General features: G+C 50.4%; 2 protein-coding genes across 3 annotated transcripts; one reads left to right on the forward strand and one right to left on the reverse strand.

Moving 5' to 3' along the window:
- Window positions 1-3072: 3072 nt before the first annotated feature.
- On the reverse strand, window positions 3073-16345 carry LOC149285764 (protein flightless-1 homolog). 2 transcript variants are annotated; one of them, XM_089494906.1, is made up of 30 exons: window positions 16283-16345; window positions 14702-14812; window positions 14104-14175; window positions 13159-13239; window positions 12742-12827; window positions 12286-12447; window positions 12067-12170; window positions 11755-11930; window positions 11372-11529; window positions 11168-11252; window positions 10585-10738; window positions 10170-10303; window positions 9667-9879; window positions 9387-9566; window positions 9055-9137; window positions 8728-8802; window positions 8553-8636; window positions 8102-8273; window positions 7760-7864; window positions 7415-7606; window positions 7130-7318; window positions 6641-6780; window positions 6024-6261; window positions 5707-5861; window positions 5271-5331; window positions 4930-5058; window positions 4181-4287; window positions 3878-3983; window positions 3490-3555; window positions 3073-3207 (listed from the first exon to the last, which is right to left on the reverse strand). In XM_089494906.1, the coding sequence occupies exons 1-30, from the start codon at window positions 16343-16345 to the stop codon at window positions 3073-3075; spliced, it is 3816 nt and encodes a 1271-aa protein (XP_089351032.1). The 2 variants fall into 2 exon arrangements, with proteins under 2 accessions (XP_089351032.1, XP_089351033.1); XM_089494907.1 differs by lacking the exon at window positions 12286-12447.
- Window positions 16346-19029: 2684 nt separating this feature from the next.
- Window positions 19030-21270, forward strand: LOC149285765 (mitochondrial dynamics protein MID49-like). Its single transcript, XM_089495042.1, has 3 exons — window positions 19030-19176; window positions 19343-19529; window positions 20219-21270. The coding sequence occupies exons 1-3, from the start codon at window positions 19030-19032 to the stop codon at window positions 21268-21270; spliced, it is 1386 nt and encodes a 461-aa protein (XP_089351168.1).

A 21270-nucleotide genomic window follows, 5' to 3' on the forward strand; every position in this document is an offset into this window, starting at 1 on the left:
TTTTCTTTTTTCCCCCCGTGCAGGAGCCGGCCTGTCGGACATCCGTGTTCCCCCGAGGATCGGCTTCACACGCGTTCGCCTTCACTGAGCGCCTTGCTGTTAGCGGAAGATTAACCCGAGGGCGCATCCTTCTGTTCTGCCCCAAACGTTCGTTCTATCGGGTCCCCCTAAACTGAAGACGAGGGCACCGCGGGACCCCCAGCGCTAAGACAAAGTTAGACCCGGATGCTTTTACTGTGAAGAGATCTGCTGCCCTGGAGTCGGTCCTTTGTTTCCTCAGGTGTGTTGTTGGATCCGACCCCCTTTTCTTGCCAGCCAGTAAATGGATTATTGGGTTTGGAGCCGACATGGATAATACTCCCGGGAATTGTCCCGTCGCCTTGACTCTGAACCGACATCTGCGGGCATCCCATCTCCCCCCCCCCCCCCCCCCCGAACACTGGGGGTTATTAATAAGAACTTTCTGCCTATTGGCGCTGCGACCTGGGGTTAGGGGGGTTACAGTTTCCTGGAGTGCCTTTGGGGTGAAACAACACAAGTTTAAGGTTCTTTTTTTTTTTTTTTTTTTTTTTCCCCCTCTCCTAAGAGTTTTAGAAACTTCATGTCAGACAAGGGGGGGGGGGATATGGATGCTTTTTAACCCCTTTAGTCCTGGGTTGGCCGTGGTCAGAAACCACCAGGCTATAGAACGTCAAATGCGATCATTTTCAGCCGGAATGGGAGTTGCATGGAGCCAGATTATAAATAATTCTTTGATTTTGAGCCCATCTTTTCCATAAAGTGGGGTATGAACGGTCTTCTTGCCCCATTCTTAGTCTGGGGACATCTGTCCTGGATATAATTCTGGATATGCGTTTCGCGCAGGACTCTTTACGCTCCATTTCAGTTCATAGTGGAAGATACGCTGTGGATGAAGGACCAGCTGCTTTATAATTTAGATTCAATAATCGCCTTTCCTGCAGCCGGAGCAAGAAAGGGTTAAAACCGTTAACCCTGCAATAATGTGACGCCTGCTAACAAGCGTGTCATAGGGGCCGTTATATTCTCTGACTGCGCCCTAAAACCTGACTTAAATCACATTTACGCAGCCTGCGAGTCTCTGGTTCTCAACGAACTACAACTCCCACAATGCACTGCAAGCGGTAATGGGCGATGCCGATCCTGTTTCACCAGGCGCGCATGGGCCGCCCTGCCCCGGGCGACGTTTCACTGCACATCCCATAGACTAACTGACCCCTGCAGCACCTCAGGGGTTAAACTTTTTTTTTTTTGTAACCACGATACATTTTAGAAATATTTTTGTACCTTTTTTGCCTCCGTTTCGAAGGCTGCTTTTTTTGGTACCGCTCTTTTTTTTTGTGCGTGGAAACGATTGCAGCTGGAGTTATTTCTCTAACCGCGACGACTTTATCTTCGAAGAATTATCCAGTTTACGTGGATTTTATTTTTCTGTTTAGAATGTAATCTTATTTCATTTTTTATTTTTTTTGTTTAGATATAAAACTGTTTTTATTAAGAGCAATAAAGAATTTTTTTTTGGTCTGTATTCGCATTTTTATTATCTTTTCCGAATTCTGTGTTGTGTATATAAAAGCAGAGACGGCTCACGGGGCGGAGAGAGGAAAACAAATAGCGGTTCAGTGGCCCTTGGCTCGTTAGTATGAGGGGACACTCGGGGTGGCCAGACACCGTTACTTACAGTCAAACAAATACAAGTAAAATAAGAGCCTAGGCCAGATATGCGGATTATCCCCCCCCTGGAATTCAGCATTACCCCACCTTTCAGGATAGGCACTTTATTCACCCCCCGACCTCATTCTGCACTGGGATGGAGAACACTTCACATGCCCTCCTATGTATTTGCCCCTCTCCCCTGCCTTAAAGCCATTTGGGGTGCGTGGCATTGTTTTTACTTGCCTCCAGTAAGCTCGGGGGGGTGTCGAAGACCCCTGCTCTGTGCACACAAATGGCTTCCGTTGACTTCAAGCATCTGATCGGTGGATCGAAATGATGGAGACAGCAGTCTGCCGGGGCTGCAGCTTCTCCGTGAGCCAAAGTTCTTTTATTTTTTGGGGCATATCGGGCTACCTGGAGCACCGGAGCGTCCCTTTAATACACCCCCGGGTCAGATTATAACCCCCCGGGAATCAGAACACGGACTCCGTACATGGTGAAGTGCAAATTTATTAAAATAAAGCTCATACAGTATTTATCCATCCCCAGCCGTGCTTCCGGAACCCTCCGTACGTCGAGACGGGTGGGCTGGTGTCACGCGTGGGTTCAAACAGTCCGTTAACCCTCCATGTGCCTGCTCCGTTACACTTCGCAGCGAGGACACAACCCTCTGGCATAGAAGGTGTTAAAAATACACGCGTGCGTTTGTACTCCAACTCCCATTATCCTCAGTCATCCATCCCGGGCAACGAAGCATCACCTTACTTTCTATAGCGCAAGGTCATAAAAGTGAATTACTAGATGAAGGCAGTGCACGAAACCCATTAAACCTACCCCATCCCACCTTAAAGGCACAGGCCCCCCCGGGGGGGGGTGCGGAAAACCGACGAGCCCCCCGAACCCACGCGGACCATCTCAGCCTCTAGTATAAATCAAGGGGGCTACGCCGCAATAGGAAAGCACGTGGATGCGAGGCTTTTAAATAACGTTTCACCCCAATAACCGCCGGTGCCTTAATAAAAACCCATTCAAGATACAAAAGACAGGAACTTTTACCCAAATCTCGGTTAAATAATAAAAACGTTTAGCGATCCCGGCCATAAAAGGGAACGAGTTTTAGAAAACGCTTGTATTTGTATGGAATCCGCGGACAGAGTTCAGGCAGACGAGGAGCGTCCGGAGGGAGGCGTCTGAAGAAGGCGCCCAGGCGGTGAAGCCCGGGCCAGGGCAAGTTTAATGTTTGAAGGGAGAGACGATGTACCCGCCGGGGCGCTCGGGGCGTCTCAGCAATTCCAGCAGCGGGAGGAGGATCAGAAGAATTTCAGGCCTCCTGCCTCCAAGACTTTAGACCTGGGGCATGCGCGGTCCCCCGGGCCAGAGCTCCGAGCAATAGGCGGTCTAGGCCGGCGGCTTGCGGAAGGCACCCCAGGCGTGGAAGCAGCGGGTGAAGGCGTGCGGCTCGTTGCCCTTCCGGACCAGACGCAGTTTGCGCGGGTGCTCCGGGTCTTTGGCTCTCATGTGCTGGATGTAGACCTGGCGGGGGGGGGACGAGCCGGGAAAAGATTATTGATGAAATTTTACAGCAAAAACAGTATATTTGTCAAAAAGCCGCTTCTAAAAAGGTCCATATAAAGCAATATAAAGATCGCTGTCCCCGCAAACTCCGCCGCCCCGAGGACTGGATGCGCCCCGTAGCCACAGCAGCCACGACTAATCAAATAATAAAAAAAAAAAATGGGGGGCCAGAGAAGCAACTCATTTAAATTATTTTTTTTTTTTTCCTTTTGTTTTGAATATTTATACCGCAAAACGTACCTGGCAGGCCTTCAAGCTGAGTTTAATCTCCACCTGGCTGGTCTGGGTCCCGACCCACATGTAGACCTGGAAAGAAAACGTTAAGAATCAAGAGGGGGGGGGGGGGAATGCGGAGTCGTTACAGGGACCCGCCGCCCATCGACACAGAGAGAGAAAACACCGGCTCGGATTTATTGAAAGTCTCTCTACAAATCAGATTTCCGCAGCGTGCGAGCCTCCAGCTGCTCATGAACTACAACTCCCACAATGCACTGCGACCGGCGGGAGTCCTAGTCCAGAACACTCTCTGCAGCGCGTTATTCCATGAAGTAAAACAGCCGGATTGGGGAAGGCGCCGCTGGGTCGCACAGGGTCATCTTTGGCGGCGATAGACGGATGAGGCTCTTACCTCCTTCCCGTTATCCAAGAGCATAATGTCATCGTCGGCCAGGTCATCCTGACAGAAGTCCGAGCATTTCTCCGACACCGAGAAATAACCCTTTTCGTTGGAGCACCTGGGGGAAAACGTAGGGTTAAATTGGCAGGAACTTGATAAGAAACAGTCCCAGGTGTAATTTGCTTCATTATTCCTCCCCGTTGGCGGAGAAGTCATTTTCTGGGGTAAAATAATCCATGTTTTAAACTAAATACCCTGAGAAAGCTCACAATTAGACCAGAGGCGCGAGATTTCAGACAGAAGGACGTCACGCACCTGAAAAGACGGGAATATTTCATGTAATCGGCGTCCTCGTCGTACGGTTTTTGGCCTCCAATTCCGACCCAGAAGAAGTTTTCCGGTTCTTCGCCTTCGTTAATCACCTGGGGAGGAAAAAAAAAAAGAAAAGTGAGAATTTCAAAGGTTGGCGACTCAGATCGCTATAAAAAGAAGAGATTATTAAAAAAAACACAACGATGAACACGGACCCAAAAATCAGGAATTTCTTATTAAAAGCTCGAAGCCGGTTAATGGCAATCGAGCAGCGGATTAAATACGGTACTGGCAGCGGAGTAGTTAATCCAGATCTGTAGATCCGCCAACCACGGCTGTGGGAAACGGGGGGGGGGATAATTAAAAAAATCTACAGACAATGGAGGAAGAGTCCAAAATCCCGTCGGAGGGACAGAAACTCCGGCTGCGTTCAGAGAATTCCTCCCTTTGCGTTTAGATGAATTTCCCCTCCTCCGTTCTCACGGGAAATCCATCCGCTTTGTCGTCTTTAGATTATTGCCGCCATATCTGGCTCAATAAACCTACCGCGACTTCCTCTCCCTGCAACGGATCTACGGAGCCGGGACTGACGGACGGATAACGTTTCAGGCAAAAGAAAAGCTTTCTAGCGCTATATTACATCGATACACAGAGGAGGAGGATAAAGCGCCGTCGCTGGCTCGTTTTAGGGGGGGGGGGGCTATGAAGGGAATGGCGGCTTCTGCCGGGAGTCAGCTCAGGTTTGTACTCGCCTGCTTGCTGTAGGTGTCATCAAACATGTGGTTCATGATGTCTTCCGCGAGCTTGGCTTCGTCGGGGTCCGCAGCCCGGCCCACCCAGGTGTAGACTATTCCTTGATTATCGATACTTTCAAAAGGGACCTTTACAAACAAAAAGTAACAATTAACCCCAGAACGGCCGTGGTGGGCTGGGAGACCCCCGAAGGGCTGGGTATTTCAGGGGGTTATTTCCATATTGGCTGGTTCACTCGTCGCTCTCAGGGGCCGGACAGCTGGAAGCCCCCCGGTTATCAAACGCCACGGCTAGGAATTAAGCTCTCGTTCCCAGAGACCCAAAGCCGCTCACGACTTACCTTCAGAATATAACAGAACTCGGAATTTAACTGGCTGCAGTCCGTGTTAATCTGGATGCACCTGCAGGGGCGGAAAAAGAGAATATTACCCGCAAAAAACATCACGAGCCTCGCGTTTAAAAGGGACACTTTACGTCGAGAGGACTTTAAATTACAATAAAGCGGCAGGAAAGCGCTCCCATTGATGTCATCAGGAGCACAGAGGGGCGACTCTGCAGAACCCCCCATGCATTTTCAGGGGGGACATTGTGACGATTTAAAGGGACCTCTCAGCCATCAAACCCATTAAAGTGAACGCGATGGCTGGAGTGTTCCTGTAACATATACCGGCCTCATAGTAACACCGCCTGGCATTCAGCGGGAGTCTAATGGCCAGGAAGTAAAACCCCGGCTGAGAAGCCCGGCCGATGAGGTCGGACAGTCGGCTCTCCCGTACCGGGTACACAGGGCGCTCCCGTTGGTCCGCATGTGGTAGAGGCTCGGCTGCAGCCCGACGTCCCGCGTCCTCCGCTTCCCCTTGTGGATTATGAATTTTCTCTTAAAATGAGACAGAAACTTCGCGTTCTCCTGCTGCTGCGTCATCCTGACCACCTACCGGAAAGGGTTAAAGGAAGCGGGGTGAGGAGTCGCAGAACATTTCACCATAGACAGGTGCTGCTCCTTTCCACTCCATTGTGTGTGTGTGGGGGGGGGGGCTACATCCACCCAACAGCCGCCGGGACCCCAATAATCTACCCCGCGGAATGAACAGACCTCCAGCTTCCCCGGGAAGAGGCTCTCGAACTTCTTCTGCAGGCTGAAGGTGAAGGTCAGCCAGCCCATGTTGGAGGCTTCTCGGCCCTGCCAGAAGTACACGACGCACTGGAAGTCTTCTTCCGGCTGCTTCTCCTCCTCCTCCTCTTCATCACCGTCGTCGTCCTCGTCGCCGGTGACCTTCCTCTTCTTGCTCTGTTGTTCCTCCTCTTCGTCGTGTTCGATCGGCACCCAGTACCTGGTGAGGGTCAGAGGTTATGGTTACTGGTCAGACCGGGCGCCGCATTACCGGACTACCTCGACTAATACCCTGAAGCTCCTTCTAGCCCCCCTGGTTCCACCACAAACACCCTTTGCTGCCCAGGTCACCAAATCGTCTGCAAGCTCTTAAAACAGGGCAAGAAATACATTTTGCATTTTGGGGGAAGATGAAAAGATGCAACGGGGGTGTACAGGGGGGGGTGATAAAATTTGAAGAATATTTATAAATCAATGAGATTTAAAAAATCAGATTTTTTTAATTTATTTTTTATCAGAATCGCAGAAACCGCAACTCTCATCATCATGTCACTGGCTGGCTGAGGGTCATGGGAGCTGTGGGGCCGTTGGATTCTTACCGGCACAGGAACACGTAACAGTCCTGAGTGTGGAAGTGTCCAAACTCTTCCTCGGGGAGTCGCGCAAACTTCTTTCCTTCCAGAACAAATCCCTCCATTCCATCCAGATCCTCGTTCCACTCCTCGGTCAGCTGCTCAGCCTAGGGGTGCAGGAGTTAAATGCCGACATAACCACCAGAGGGTGCCGTATGCGGAATGTTTCTAACGCATTATTTTATTATTTATAGGGTTTTATATCGCTATCATAGTCCATAGTGCCGTACAATGGGTAAACAAGACATTAGTACGTAACATAACTTGACAAAGCATAAGGATCTGTAAACATCATGCATGGGTTAATTTACCGTATAGACCTGTGACATGTATGGTCTGGGTCAGATCAGCAATTAACCCCTTCATGAAAAAAGCCCAAACATGTATAGGCTCACAATGCATTGTTCCTAATGGGTGATGCTGCCCCCTGGTGGTAAAGGCAAAAAATGTTCTCACCTCTGCAATGGGCATTGGGGGCTGGCGAGGGAGGAACAGGGCAGTTAGGTCGGCCTTCATCTGATCCTTCTTTTCAGCGTCCTTCTTCACTTTGCCCACCAAGCCTTCGTTCTGCTTCACGGTCTCGGCGTTTCTGGTATAATCCACCTTTAGGACGTCGTCCCAGTTCTTGAACTTAGACTTGAACACCTGGCGGTAAATTAGAGGAAGAAGTCCTTAAGCGTCACATCTCAGCTTCTTAACCCCCCCCCCCCACGCTGCGGTCGTCCGGGGACGTCGGGGTACCTGGCATTCTGTGCCCTCCAGGTTCCGGATCACCATGGCATGTTTGGGGCGATGCAGCATCCCGCAGAGCTCCTGCCCCAGCTTCAGAGCGGCCGCGCGGACCAAGCGGGACGACTTCCGGCCGATCCAGATGAAGACCTCGGAGTGGCAGTCCAGAATATAGACACACTTGGTGTCCAGAAGGCTCTGGATCTGCGGGGAAAGGTACGGCGGAATGAGACCCCGGCACGTGCACCGGATGGTAACACGTCAAGCCCGGCTCCGGCACCCAGAGGGCTTCTAGGCCCTGAAAGCATGAAAAAAAACAAACGTAAATCCTCCAAAAAAGCCTGGAAATTCACTGACCAGTCGCATTTCGGGTAGAAGGTCGATCTTGGGTCTCTTCTTGTGTTCGACACAAATCTTGTAGTTCACCTGCGGCAGCTCCAGGTATCCCAAGCCGAGCCCAACCTAAGGGGGATTACCAGGTGAGCCAAAATATACAAAAAACAACCATATAGTGTTTATATGGAAAAATATAAACACTAGTCGCCAATAAACGTACCGCTACATACAAACACCCCCCGGAGATGCAGACCACCCGCGGCACTTTGTCGTGAATGCCGTAGTTTTACTACTCTCACTGTAAAATATACCCCTAGAGACCGGGTCATTCACGGGGGGGGGGGTCACGTGGAGATATCGTACCTTGTAGAGTTTAGGGCGCGCCGGTTGGAAGTCGTCGGGGACACAGGGTTTGATCTCCTCGGGCTGCCCCCCAAGTAGCTCCCAAAATTCAGGGGTCTCCTGGTCATGCGCGAGCAGAGTGATCTCCGCTTTGCCCTTTCGTTCGTTCTTGTTGATCTTCTCAGCGAAGAGCCTGCGAGGGGGAACGGGGAATTGTCAGCGGCCCCCCACATACAGCTTGTTGTTTGCCGCAAGAAACCCCTCTTATGCCTACATTTAATAGGGGAGGCACACGGCAAAGGGGAGGGCAATTATAGGAAAGAGGGGCTTCTAAGAAGGTGCAAGGTCTGGGTCTAGAGGCTACGATCACGATGCAAGCCCTACAGGTGATGTTCCACCATAGTCGCTTGGGGGGGTCCCAGACGCTCCCAATGGGCCGGTTTGGCGGCGATCAGACCGCGATAAACCTCACCTGGCTTTGGTGGTGTTACTCAGGGTGGCCTGACCGCCCCTCCAGATATAAATCTCCAAACCGTGATCCAGAAGATACACGAACCTGAAACCAAAAACACGGCAACGCGTGAGCGGGGGACCTGTCCAAGCAGGGGACACCACGCTAAAGAAACGTATGAAGAAGAGATACAAACCGGGGGTCTAGAGACGAAGATTTCAGGGGCATCGGTTCCAGGCGGATGTTCTTCTTGCCGTAGACCCGGTACAGCCTGCGGAGAAAAGCAGAGGTAAGACGGGGATGGCGACACAATGGTTTCTATATAGAATATAAATATATTTATATGTAATCGACAGGCCGTAACACGGCCATCTTCTGAACCACAAGGTCAGGGGTCATCATATTTATCAAAAGGAATAAGACGGGTGTCCCTTTTCCAAAACCCTTTAATTAATTAATTAATAGCGAAACGCAGGGTTTTGGTAAAAGTCGTAACATGCGACCGGTTATTTTTTGTTCTCACCTGGTGATATACTGAGCATCATCCACTGTGTAGAACCCGCTGGCTGACCCTCCTTCGATATAGGAGATCTCGTTATCAAAAACCTGGAAAATTACAAATAAATAAATGAAACACCCACGGTGGTTAACGGGCCAAACGGGCCCCCGCTTCCCTCACATTCCCTCGCCTCGAAGCCCCCCGGCTTCCCTCGCCTCGAAGCCCCCGCTTCCCTCACATTCCCTCGCCTCGAAGCCCCCGCTTCCCTCACATTCCCTCGCCTCGAAGCCCCGGGCTTCCCTCGCCTCGGACCCCCCGGCTTCCCTCGGAGAGATCAGGCTCCGGCCTCCTCTCACCTGGCTGAACTCCTCGCTCTCGTCTCCCATCTCCTCCCGGATGGTCCGGCACTCGGCCCCTAAATAGTTGCGTAGATTGACGGCGTGGATTGCAGAACAAGCCTTTTTATCAAGCGAGGTCTCCTGTCCGATCCAGTAGTAAATCTCCCAGCGGAGAGCGCCGTTATCGTCCATCGACGTCTAAACAATGCGGGGGGGGGGGACGGACGGACGGACCATTAGATCAGCTGAGCTCAACATAAACCAACTAACCCATGGAGCTAACACTCCACTCCCTCACCTTCAGTACTATATAGCAGTCGGCCTCGTAGAACTTCCCGTGGAGCGCCTCGTCCACCAGAATCGGAATAAAGTTCTCGATCTGCCAGACGGTTACTCCCGGGATTTGCCCCACATCTTCCAGGAAGAACTCGGAATAATCCAGTGGGGGCTTCTCCAGGCTCTGATCCCACTTTCTGGTCTTCAAGTCCGTGTACTTCATGTCACCGTTCTCCTGCCGGAGGGAACCCCCCCACAATGAATAGACACAAAGGGGGTGCATTCACTAAAGGGAGAGCTGTGGGGTCAACTCCAGCACTCTGCTCTTCATCATGAAAGCCACCAATGGCAATAAGTGCTAAGCTGACCCCGTATAATGTATAACTCAATGTGTAAGGAGACTTCTCACTGATTTAAATTATACATTATACGGGGCCAGCCAAGCTCTCCCTGCAGCAGAAGCTCAGTGGGGTTGGCTCTTCATGATGTATCTTTTTTTCCAGCTACGCTGCAGGTCCACCTCACCTGTATCTTCTTATTCTTCTCCTCGGCCACATCCGACATCCCCTTTAGCACTTGCTTGGCCTGATCATCCTGCGTCGAGTCCTTGCGCCTGCGCAGTCTCATCTTCCTGGCAGACGGGTCCTTGGCTGCACTTCCTATTCATAAAAACACAATAAATACTCACATTTTTTTCTACATCGAGTTATATATTTTTTAAAAAAAAACAATAGATATATAATATAATTAAAACAAAAATATTATTCCTCCCCAGACCGTGAATGGCCTTTTCTTGGAAATACCAGACCAATTTTAAAAGCTGTACATATAGAACATCACTTATTTAGGTGTCTAACAATATATTTATTCAAGCTGTAGTAAATCCCCTAAAATGTGCGGAAACACCGCTTAATGAGCTTAAAATAATAAAAATTCATACCCCCCGCGGCGGCCGCTGCAGCTACGGTGGCGGGAGACGCTCCAGCGAGACGCAGCTGGTTCTGCAGCGAGAAGTCGATGTTGTAGAATTCGGAGGTGCGTTCGGCTGGTTTGGGGGGCATCACCAGGTTGGGGTTCTCGCGGACATCTAGGACCTGCCCGATAGGGATTGGTCGGGGGGGGGGGGGGACAGGCAACAAAAAGAGAGCTTCACGTTAATCATTCGCCCATAAACCCAGGTCCTCGGTCTAATCGATTAATTACAGCATTAGACGTAACCGTCTTCATTCAAAACCACTCGACTAAGTCAACTCCAGTTGAGTTGTCGCCGGGCGCCATCGGCATCGCAAACCTCTTAACGTTTTGGGTCAAGCTGGGCGTCCGTCAGACCGACAGAGTTTAAATTAACTCCTAGTTGACATTTGAGCAAACGAAGAAGCTGCTCCTGCTGACCCAAATCATTTAAACAGGACCTCTACCTGTGGTTATCGTTTACTACCCCATAACCCATCTCTTGGGTTTAGAAGATTTGGCCCAGAAAGAGACTGCCCCCCCCCCGGCTGAATGGTGTAGGATTCACGAACCTCTAGCTCGGCCAGAAAGTGGATGGCTTCCGGAAGGGTGACCAGACGGTTCTTGTTCAGCACGAGCTTCTTCAGTTTGCCACACCTAGGGGGGGCAAATCATTAGCCTTGTCAGGGGTATCGGAGGCAGTCAGCGGTACCTGAACCGAGTAACCGGAATCCGCCTCAAACGCCCCCCGACCGGGGATCTCTTTCTCTCGTTACCTGCACAGGCTTTCCGGGATGAGCTCCAGGTTGTTGTTGGAAGCCATGAACTCCTCCAGGTTGCCCAGCTTGCCGATTCCGGAGGGGATTCCGTCAAAGTCCAGCTTGTTGGAATTCAGATAGAGTTTCTTTAACTTAGACAGCTTGCAGACGGCCGACTGCGAAACGAGAGAGAAGCCAACATTTATTGCCTGCGCTACCTCGCTGCTAGAAGCCAAGTACCTCCCCGGAAGAGGACATTCTGGCATTGTTGAACTACAATTCCCATCATCCCCTTTTCCGGCTGTGGTTCATGGGAACTACATTTAAATAGCCACGGGGACTCTGCTTTTCTGTCGCTACGCCGCTGATAAGGCAACAAAGCGAACGCGGCCCCTACGTACGGGCAGAGAGGTCAGCTGGTTGCGGGACAGGTTGAGCGTCTCGAGCTGCGTCCATTGGTCGATGCAGAGGGACAGCTCTGAAATCTGATTGGAGCTGAGGTTCAGACGCTTTATGTTGGTCAGGGTATAGAGGCACTCGGGAACACGTGTCAGGTCATTCATGGAAAGGTCCACGTCTGCCACACAGGAAAGACACGTATGACGTAAAGGACGAGTCGTTTATAAAAATTCTGTGAATTGTCCCCAAAGTTTAAGGGCACAGACCCCCCCCCCCCCCCTATAAAACATCAGCCTAGAATACAGTTATGTTACCTGATAGATTAGTCAGGCCTTCCAAGGAGGTGGGTAGATTGCTCTGTGTGCGCTGAGTATTCCTGAGGTGCAGGGTCTGTAGGGCGATCATTGCAGGAAGCTGCCTGTTTAAAGGGACGGGAGGCCATTTAATTATAACGTAATAACCCCCCCCAACCCCCGCCCCAGCTGCCCCTGCCACTAGCCGCCATGCAAGAGGAGGCGACCCGGATTTCTAACCTGAGCTGCGCATGCATCAGGGGGTTGTTATTGAGGATGAGGGTCTGTAAATGCACCAGACGTCTCATCTGAGGGGGTAAACTGTCGAGCTTGTTATCGCTGAGATCCAGATACAGAACGTCCGTCAGGTTGATGAACAGCTGGTTCGGGATGTTGTCGATGCTGAGAAACAATAGAATTTTTTTTTAAAAAAAGATACATAATCAGGGTTCTGATCATGCATTTCATGTAACACGTCCTCTGCTTTGTAATGGAGATCTAGAACAGAGAAAGAGGGAAGTGGCAATGGTCGCTTCTAGAGCGTCTAAGACACACTGTAACAAAAGCTTATGTTCTGCAGAACGTCGCTGCTTTACACGGGATCTCTTGGGGTTGTGCACATCAAAGGCATCGTCTGGGAACATGTGGTTCTACCGCTTTAAGTAGCGGAATGATGCATAACCTTTGACCTCTCACCTGTTGTGGCTTAGGTTAAGGACCAACATGTTCTTGGCGTTCTCCAGCTCCCGCGGACACTCGGTCAGCTGATTGTAACTGAGGTCCTGCAAAAGGAAACGCGTCGGTATTCGGCGTAAAATAGGCTTAAAAGATTGGTAATTTTATACGATTTTCTATCCTTCCCCAATTTATGGAATATGAAAGATTTAGGAGGTACCGTTAAAAAAACAAACAAAAAAAAATGTTTCTCCTTAAAAGTTCCTATCGGCTGCGGGGGAAGCTCAGCTCAGCAAAATGCAAGTAATTTTTTTTATCCTAAGCTTTAATATTTAATTCAAGATATTTGAAGGTAAGGCCAATACAAAATTAAGTGAAAAAAAAAAAAGTGAATTGGGAGCACGTGGAATATACCAATATACACTTTTTTTCACCTACCAGCACGGAGAGGTCATCCAGGTTAAATATCTCATCAGGAATCCCTGAATTCTTAAGGCTGTTGGCTCGAGCCACAATTGCCTGGAAAAAAAAAATAAAAAAAAAAAAATGAAGAAATGGAGGAAATGGTTAATTCAATCTACAACAGAGCTGATCAACCAATGGCAGGATAAGAAAACACGGGACGGAACTCCAACTCCCATAAACCTGTGTGAGTCAAGTAGCTGCCAGAGGTGTATGTAAGTTGGGCTTTATCAGGTGGAATTGAGTTGGGGCAGGCAGGTGGATATCACCGGGAAGCATCCAGCAGTGACCGCTCTGCATGGACAGAAGAGGTGGGCGGGGCTTCCAGAAGCAAAATGGCTGCACACACGCCAGGATTTAAGATCAGTAAAACTAAAGTTAAACAAGCATATGAAGAAAAAATAAACAGGGACCCCCGCGCTACGTCATATACTGTTTTAAAACACAACGTTATTATATATTTAGAAAACAATTTTTTTTTTATTTCGGATGACGGGTCCCTTTCACATGCATTTCTCTTGACACACGCACCGCTAAGTCTAATTATATGTTGATTCATTCAAGTAATGGACGTCACGGATTTTACACGGCATGTATGTATATTACAAATGTATGTAAACAGTGAGCTGTGGGTGCCGCCCCTGCACGTGTGTTTTTACCGCGTCCGGGAGGGACAGGCGTGGTGAAACCCCATTAACCATACAGGAAGAGAGGTCTGGAGAACCGGTTTAGTCACTTCCCCTAAGAATTAACAGAGACCTGGAGCGGAAAGGACCTCTCCAGCCTGACACCAGGGAAGATTAACCACTGCAGAGCCAGAGCGGTATGGAAGGAGAGCGGTTAACTCTTCAACGACCTCTCCCCCTATCGCGCTTTGTGATCCAAGCTTGCGTTGTCTGCGAGTGGGAGTCGCGTACTCACCCGGAGGCAGGGGAGAGTGGAGAGTTCTCCGTGTAGCGTCGTCAGGCTGTTGTGGCTCACCGACAGATGCTCCTACACACGGGGATAAAAATACCATCCTTTTAAACATAGAAGGCGAGTCTGAGACCCCCAAACCGTAAACATTTGCCAAGTTCTCTCAAACATCTGCACCAGCCGGGCGTTCTCCGGAATAAACGGAAAACTTTACGCTCGAAAAAAGTAACGAGAATTAGGATTAGAAAGTAACAGTCCGCGCATTCCGGCAGGAGATTCTCTCTCGCCACGGCTGTACCTGCGGGGGAGGAATAAGTCATGCGCGGTTACCAAACCCCCCTTAGATGAGGCGCCAGGATATAAGTCCCGGGCTCTACGGATAAAGGGCTTTGGTTATTTTGGGAACCGTTTCCGATTGAGGGGGATGCCGTTAACGGTCCGGGTTGTGAAGCCCGGGAGAGCTTAAAGGGACACTCGTGTGGGTATGATGGCCGAGGGCCCCCTTTAAATGCATGGTGTGTGTGTGTGTGGGGGGGGATTCTTGTATGGGGGCAGACAGAGCCGACACCGATCACCCCCCCATTCTCACACAGCTTTATCTCACCAGCTTCTGCAGCGACGCCAGCTCTTCGGGCAAGTAACACAGCCCCGTCCGGTTCAGCTTCAGCCATCGCAGGCTGGTCATAGACTTCACGTGTTCCGGGAAATATCCTCCCTGGAAAAGAGAGACACGGAACGGGCGCGGGTCAGCACCAAAGACACACGTTCAGAGGGTCGCGCGCCTCTCGGAGGAGAGGAAAAGAAAATAACGGCCTCAGGTGATGTAACAGGTGGAATTCTACAACTTCCCAGACAATGGTTAAATCTTAAACACGATGTCACCTCAAAGATGTGATGTCATCTCAAAAATTATTTAAAAAAGAGGGGCAACGACAAACTGTATCCTATAAACTACAAAAAATGATAACGAAACATGGCCTCTGCGTTCTTTGCTTCTGTGATTTTTAACTTACACCTGACTGCAAGCAGACAAGTTACAGAACCAACACATTGCCTGCCTGCGATTAGGTATAATAGAAACATAGAACCTGCCGGAAGATCGGCCCCATTTGGCCCCTTCTAGTCAGCCCATTTTTCTGCGGTAAACCCTTAAACATTAATTAATTTTGTTGCCTGTGACAGTGTTTCAAGTTCTCCCGTAACATTTTGCCTCATCACCATAACAACCGACGGGATGCTCCGGCTGACTGGACCTTTCTTTTGGTTGCTATGGGAATAAGACCATTTGACGCAAAATCATGGTTTTATACATATTCTCATCGGAGGTTATATTGGTATAACTAGCAAGTCTAAAAAGTTGTCTTGTCGCCATAGCAACCATCAGAATGATCCAATCAGGAGACGCGTTCCCCCCGGCAGCCGAGGTGATAAGATTGCTTTTCAAACCAGAAGCTATTTTTAAACAACAATCGTGAGCCGCTTTCCACCAATAACGATCTGGGTGAATCACCCCGGGGTGGGGCAGGCGCTGCCCAAACCAGATGCCACCCCGGCTCCCCAAACCCTGCCAGCAGTCCCTGTATTATGGAAGGAGAGGGTTCATTATATTGCATTACAGACAATTAATAATTAACCCTTCATTGCAGGGTGTCAGTCAGAAGCCGTAGCCACTCTTTGTAACAAAGTACACTTTAATGTTAACCCTTTGTTGCAGGGAGTAGAATGCAGATTCTGCAAAATAATTAAAAACTCTTATTCTTAGAAAATAATGGAGCTTTCTGCCCCTCCTGGTTGTCCTGTTGCTAAGCACCTGCACTCCTGAGTCTCACCAGCTGCTGCCCCTGGGGTCACCATGCCATGATGGACTAAATATAAGGCAGTGACAGAGGGTGGGAGGGACTCAGCACCACTATACACTGCAGCATGCCTATTCTCTGGGATACAACTCTCATCAGTCTCAGCTGTCGATTACTATACCCCCCCATGACTTTGCCAATATGGATGATGGGAATTGTAGTTTTAACTATTAAGTTAAAAAAGACACCCCTCCCCTTGCTATGAACCCACCCCTCACTTACCCCGGTAAGCCCTGCCCAGCGCCCCCGGACCCATTCTTGCCCCCTTTCTGCCCCTAGCCCTATCTCCCTGGCCTTTTTAATACCCCAAGCCTCTGCCCCCCCCTCACCTTGAAGTCGTTGCCGCTCAGGTCCACCCCTCTGATGAAGGGCAGCACCCCGGTGGCCGCCATGTTCCGGTGCCAGGGTGTTCCTGTCTGACTCGGACTATACTTAGCAGCAGGAAGCGGCCAAACCACGCCCCCTCCCGTCAGCCAAACACGAAGAGCCCCACCCTCCCTAAGGTACAGCCCCCCCGCAGGAGACAACCAACCATGCAGGCAGGGAGGCCCCTCCCACTTCACTCTCTCATTGCCGGAGAACTGGGACAGAGTATCAGAACAGTTACAGGTCCCTGCTAACCAGCGCCAGCTGCCGAGTATTTCACATCCTAAAAGCTGTCAATCAAAACGGGGACTGTCAATCAGAATGGGAGCTGTCAATCATCAAAAAACACTGGCAATTAGAATGGGTCTGTCAGTCAGCACCGATGAGCAGAGGGTCTGACAAGTTACATAAAGGTGATTAAAAAGGGAGCTGTCAATCAGCATGAAGTCTGTCAATCAGTATGGTGTCCTGGGTTACTAAGGGCCATTAAGTTGGGGAGGCTGACAATCAAATATCACTACTGAATGTGTGAGAGAGAAGGTGCTGTCAGAAGAGCTGTCAATCAGAGGTGGGGGAGGCACAAGGAACACTAATCTGAAGTTACAGAGACCTGTCAATCAATGTGACAGATGTCACTCAGAGAAAGCATTTTCCGGTGAAATTTAGATGAAGTGTTTATTAATATTATTATAATGATTATTATTATTGAGTATGCAGAAAGCTGCATATAATACATTAACACCTATTATTTTAAAGTTGAAGAAACGCCGAAAGGGTTAAGTTGAACTCATTATGGAGGCCCTCCTGATGACGACAGCGCGACGTTCTCGCGAGCAAGACGTTCATTGGCTGCATCGATTCTATTTTGAGGAAACTTTTTTTCTCTTTTCGCCAGGCTGTTTTTAACTGTAGCCTCTTTTTATTGGCCAGACCTCTCCAAGGAGGCCGTGGATTGGTTAGAGCATTTGCTCGAAGAGGCTGATTGGCCGTTTACCATAGAACGCGCTGGGTGATTGGTCAGGGAGATGAGTTCGCAGCTTCCCGGACATAGCTCAGGGGTGAGTGCGGGCAGAGGCCTAACGGCGGTGACAGTGAGTGCGCAGCCGGGCAGAGGCCCTGACAGGCAGGGGCGCGCTAAGGTGAGTTGGGCTCTTCGGGTGGGATGGTGTCCGCCAGGGCCATTCCTGGGGGTCACGAGTCGGGAATGTACCCCAAAGAGTTAAAACATTGACATGTAGATTCATGTGAGGAATGTGTGCTGGAAGTTACATGTGACTGAGTAACATGCTAAGACACATACATGTAATGCTTGTTAATATAATGATACATTCTATATGTCTGTGTGATATATTTCTGTTATTTACCTGTTTATGTCATGATTGAAATAACCCCTCAGCCCAGTCCCAGTGATAGAGGCTCAGAGATAAGATTTACTTCACAGAGAGGGTGGTAGATAAGGGGAACAGCCTCCCAGCAGAGGTGGTAGAGGGTAATACAGTGAGGGGATTAAACATGCATGGGATAGGCATACGGCTCCTGAATCTAAGACGAGGCCGATGACTGATTAAGGTTTGAGTCTTTACATATGGGGGCCGATCTGCCTCCTGGGTTTATATATATATATATATGATGGGGTTGAGCCGGGGCTGTTACTTTATATTGTAAATGGGACTGTCGTCAGTACTCGTGAGTCACCTTTTTGGATCGCTCTCTCTACCTGTTGTCCACAAACCGCGTGAAATATTTAGGCGATGACACCGTTCGGCCCTCCCGCTGCCCTCGCCTCCCCCGTCGCCTCATGTTTGGGGCATTTAAATAAGTTGCGTGTCCCCTCTTTCTGTAGAGCTGATCAGGAAGGGGTCCGTGTGCTGTGGGGGCCCCTAAGCTGTAGTCAATGCGCTTCTAGGCTGTCTGATGGGCCCCGGGCCTCATCAAACAAGTAGGGCGAGGATGTGCTTTTAGGGGGGGTCAGAGTTGGTGGCCCTGAGCGGTCCGGTTACCAAAAGGCAGGGAAATTGGGACAGAATGGGTTAAACCAGAGATCTCGCAGCGAGTCCTGATGAGACGCATCTACTTCGTGAGTTGATACTCGGTGTCAGAGTCCACGCAGGCGAGTAAGCGCTTCCCTTCCTCCAGGGAGCTATAAACCAGCCATGGGGCACGCAACTAGATAGTAAGCTCCTTGGATCAAGGCCCTCCTTACCTCCTCTTCCTGTCAAATGCCCTGTTCACCCATTGTACTCTGCTACGGAGCATGGTGGTGCTATATAAATCGATAAATAACTATAAATCCCGTTTTCTAGATGTATAATAAGTTGAAAGCGGCCAGTAACGTTATTCTGTTACTTATTGGGTAAATGATAGAAGTTAACGTTAAAATGTTACTCGCCCGGAGAGTCCAGCTTCCTGACCCCCCCCCCTCCCCGAGGGGCACCGGCGGGTCGCGTGAAAAGCCGACCCTGCAAATTCTTTCCAGATGCATCATAAATGCCCCCCCACACACACCGTTCTATTACAACGCAGCGTTTGTTGGGCGACTGGGGGTCGGGAAGATACCGGGAAGCAGCTTTTTATCGGGTTTGCTTTCTGACGACCGATGAGGCTGACGCGACGCCCCCCCGCAGGGCTTTTGCAAAACCCGGCGCCGGTCCTGTTCTGACGTCTTCACGGACTCTCTCTGTTCCTCCTCGCGCAGTTTGATAGTTTGAAGATGGCCGACCTGCAGCTCCAGAAGAAAGGCAAGAAGAACGACAACGGGGTTGGCAGCGTGGTGGATTTCCTGCTGGCCAATGCCCGGCTGGTGCTCGGGGTCGGAGGAGCCGCCATGTTGGGCATCGCGACACTGGCCGTGAAACGGGTGAGTGACGGCGCCCCACTCCGGGTAGTGGAGATAGATCCGTGTTACTTTAGGGGAGGTTTTTTTTCTTCTTCTTATACACGCAAAAGTTTGGGGTCGCTTTGAAATTTCCCCGTTCTCCATGAATATATATAAATTATGATTATTCCTCTCCTTCCGCCTGCAGCTCATTGATCGCGCAGCGTCCCCTCCGGATGATAAAGAGCTGGATGAGAAAGCGGAGCAGAAATCCTTAGAGGAGACGTGGAAAGAAGCCGTCTTGGTGAAAACCTCTCCCAAGTTCAGCAGAAAGACAAAGCGGATGGATCTCGGGGTCCCTGTTTCTCGGGAGGAGACCGGCGAACCAGTTCCAGGTCGGCCCCCCAACCCTTGCCTCGCGGCTGCAAATTACCCTCGTGAATAATGTTATCTGAACGTCCGTCCTCACCGAATAACGAGAGCCCTTTAAATAACGCAGTTCCTTTAACCATTCGCTGACATGGGAGCCGCTGCGGCTTTCAGGATGAGGGGCAGCTATTGGCTTCTGTGTTAAATATTTAAATGTTAGGCCTGGCTTGGGTGTCGCGGCTTATACTAAAGCAGGGGTGTCCGACCCGCCGGCCCTCCAGCTGCTGCAGGACTACATCTCCCATAATGCTCTTTCAGCTAAGCCGCTGGCTGAGGAGTATGAGAGATGTAGTCCTGCAGCAGCTGGAGGGCCGCAGGTTGGACGGTCCTGTACTAAAGTAAATTCGCAGGCTGGCTAATAAAGACCCCCCCCCCACCACCACCGAGGACTAGCTGTATTATCAAATGAGCCCACGGCTTTAGACTAGAATGTAATGAAGTTCAGCTGGACAAAAGTATGAGTTTCTCCACCGGACAGGGTTATTGTGGACGGCTTAGCCGCTCGCTTGACTCTGAGATTGCTGACACGACTCAACAGCTACTGAGTGTAGCTCAACAGATGCGTCATTTGTACAGAGTGAGGGGGTTGTTCTTTTTGTTTATCTTTTTTTTTTCCTTATTCATTTTTTTTTTTTTTTTTTTTTGTCCCATTCAGAGCCGTTGAGCGCCGAGCAGGATAAACCCACGGATGAACTGAAAAAAGCCCCCATTTGTTTCACTCTGCAAGAGCGGCTGCTGGATTATTCCAGACATTGCGCCGGCGCCTCAGAGCGTCGGGAGCAGGCAGGACGCCGGCTGGTGCTCGACATCGTGGCGGAGCTACAGGACTTTCTGCGCGCCAAACACCCAGAGATGCCGTTCTCTGCCCTTCAGCTAGGGGGCCCTCTAGGCAGCTGTCTCCCCATCGGCTGTTCGGAGCACACGGGCCTGACGCTCCCTCTGGTCTTGGAGCCAGAACTGTGGCGGTTTATCCCGGGCCACGAAACTATCCTGAATGAGCCCCAGTTTTGGATGGTGAAGAGAGAGGACATGGAATTCACGGCCCGAGGCAGCAGCCCCTGGGACAGGTTCATGGTTGGGGGATACCTCTCCTCCAGGACCGTCGTGGAATCCTTGCACAAGACTCTAGTGGGATCCATCAACTGGCCAGCGATCGGGACCATGCTGGAGTGCGTCATACAGCCAGTTATAGCCCCCGATGACCTTAAACTGGAAGTGACCCACTCCGACTTCCACATGATTATCCACATCCTCCCAATGGTGGCCGCCAAGGACACGGTCCTCCTCGCCCACCACCACCCTAATGCCCCCGCGGAAAACCTCTGGCATCAAAGCTTCTACAACGAAGAAGCCAGGCTATTGCAGGAACTGGACGGCGCCGATTCGGGGGTCAGGCTGCCCTGCCTCCAGATCCTCCACGGAATCTGCCGACAGAACCCGTCCCTGAGGCAGCTGCCGGCCACCTGCTTGAGAAACGTCGTCTTGCACCTCAGTAACGAGACATCCGATTGGACGGAGCCCGTTCTGGCCGACCGATTCCTGCAGGTGTTGGAGGAACTGATCGGTTACTTAGACAAAGGCTTTCTGCCCGGCTACTTCAACGGCAACGTGAACTTGTTCTCTTGTTTAAGGGAGGAAGACATCGACGAGCTCGGATACGGCCTGTATCAGGTTTTCACCGATCCGGATTCTTCTTTGAAGAAGTGA

Source organism: Sceloporus occidentalis, unplaced genomic scaffold (assembly GCF_023333645.1).
Source record: "Sceloporus occidentalis isolate IW3139 unplaced genomic scaffold, rSceOcc1.0.p SCAF_76, whole genome shotgun sequence".
In the NCBI taxonomy this organism is placed as follows: domain Eukaryota; kingdom Metazoa; phylum Chordata; class Lepidosauria; order Squamata; family Phrynosomatidae; genus Sceloporus; species Sceloporus occidentalis.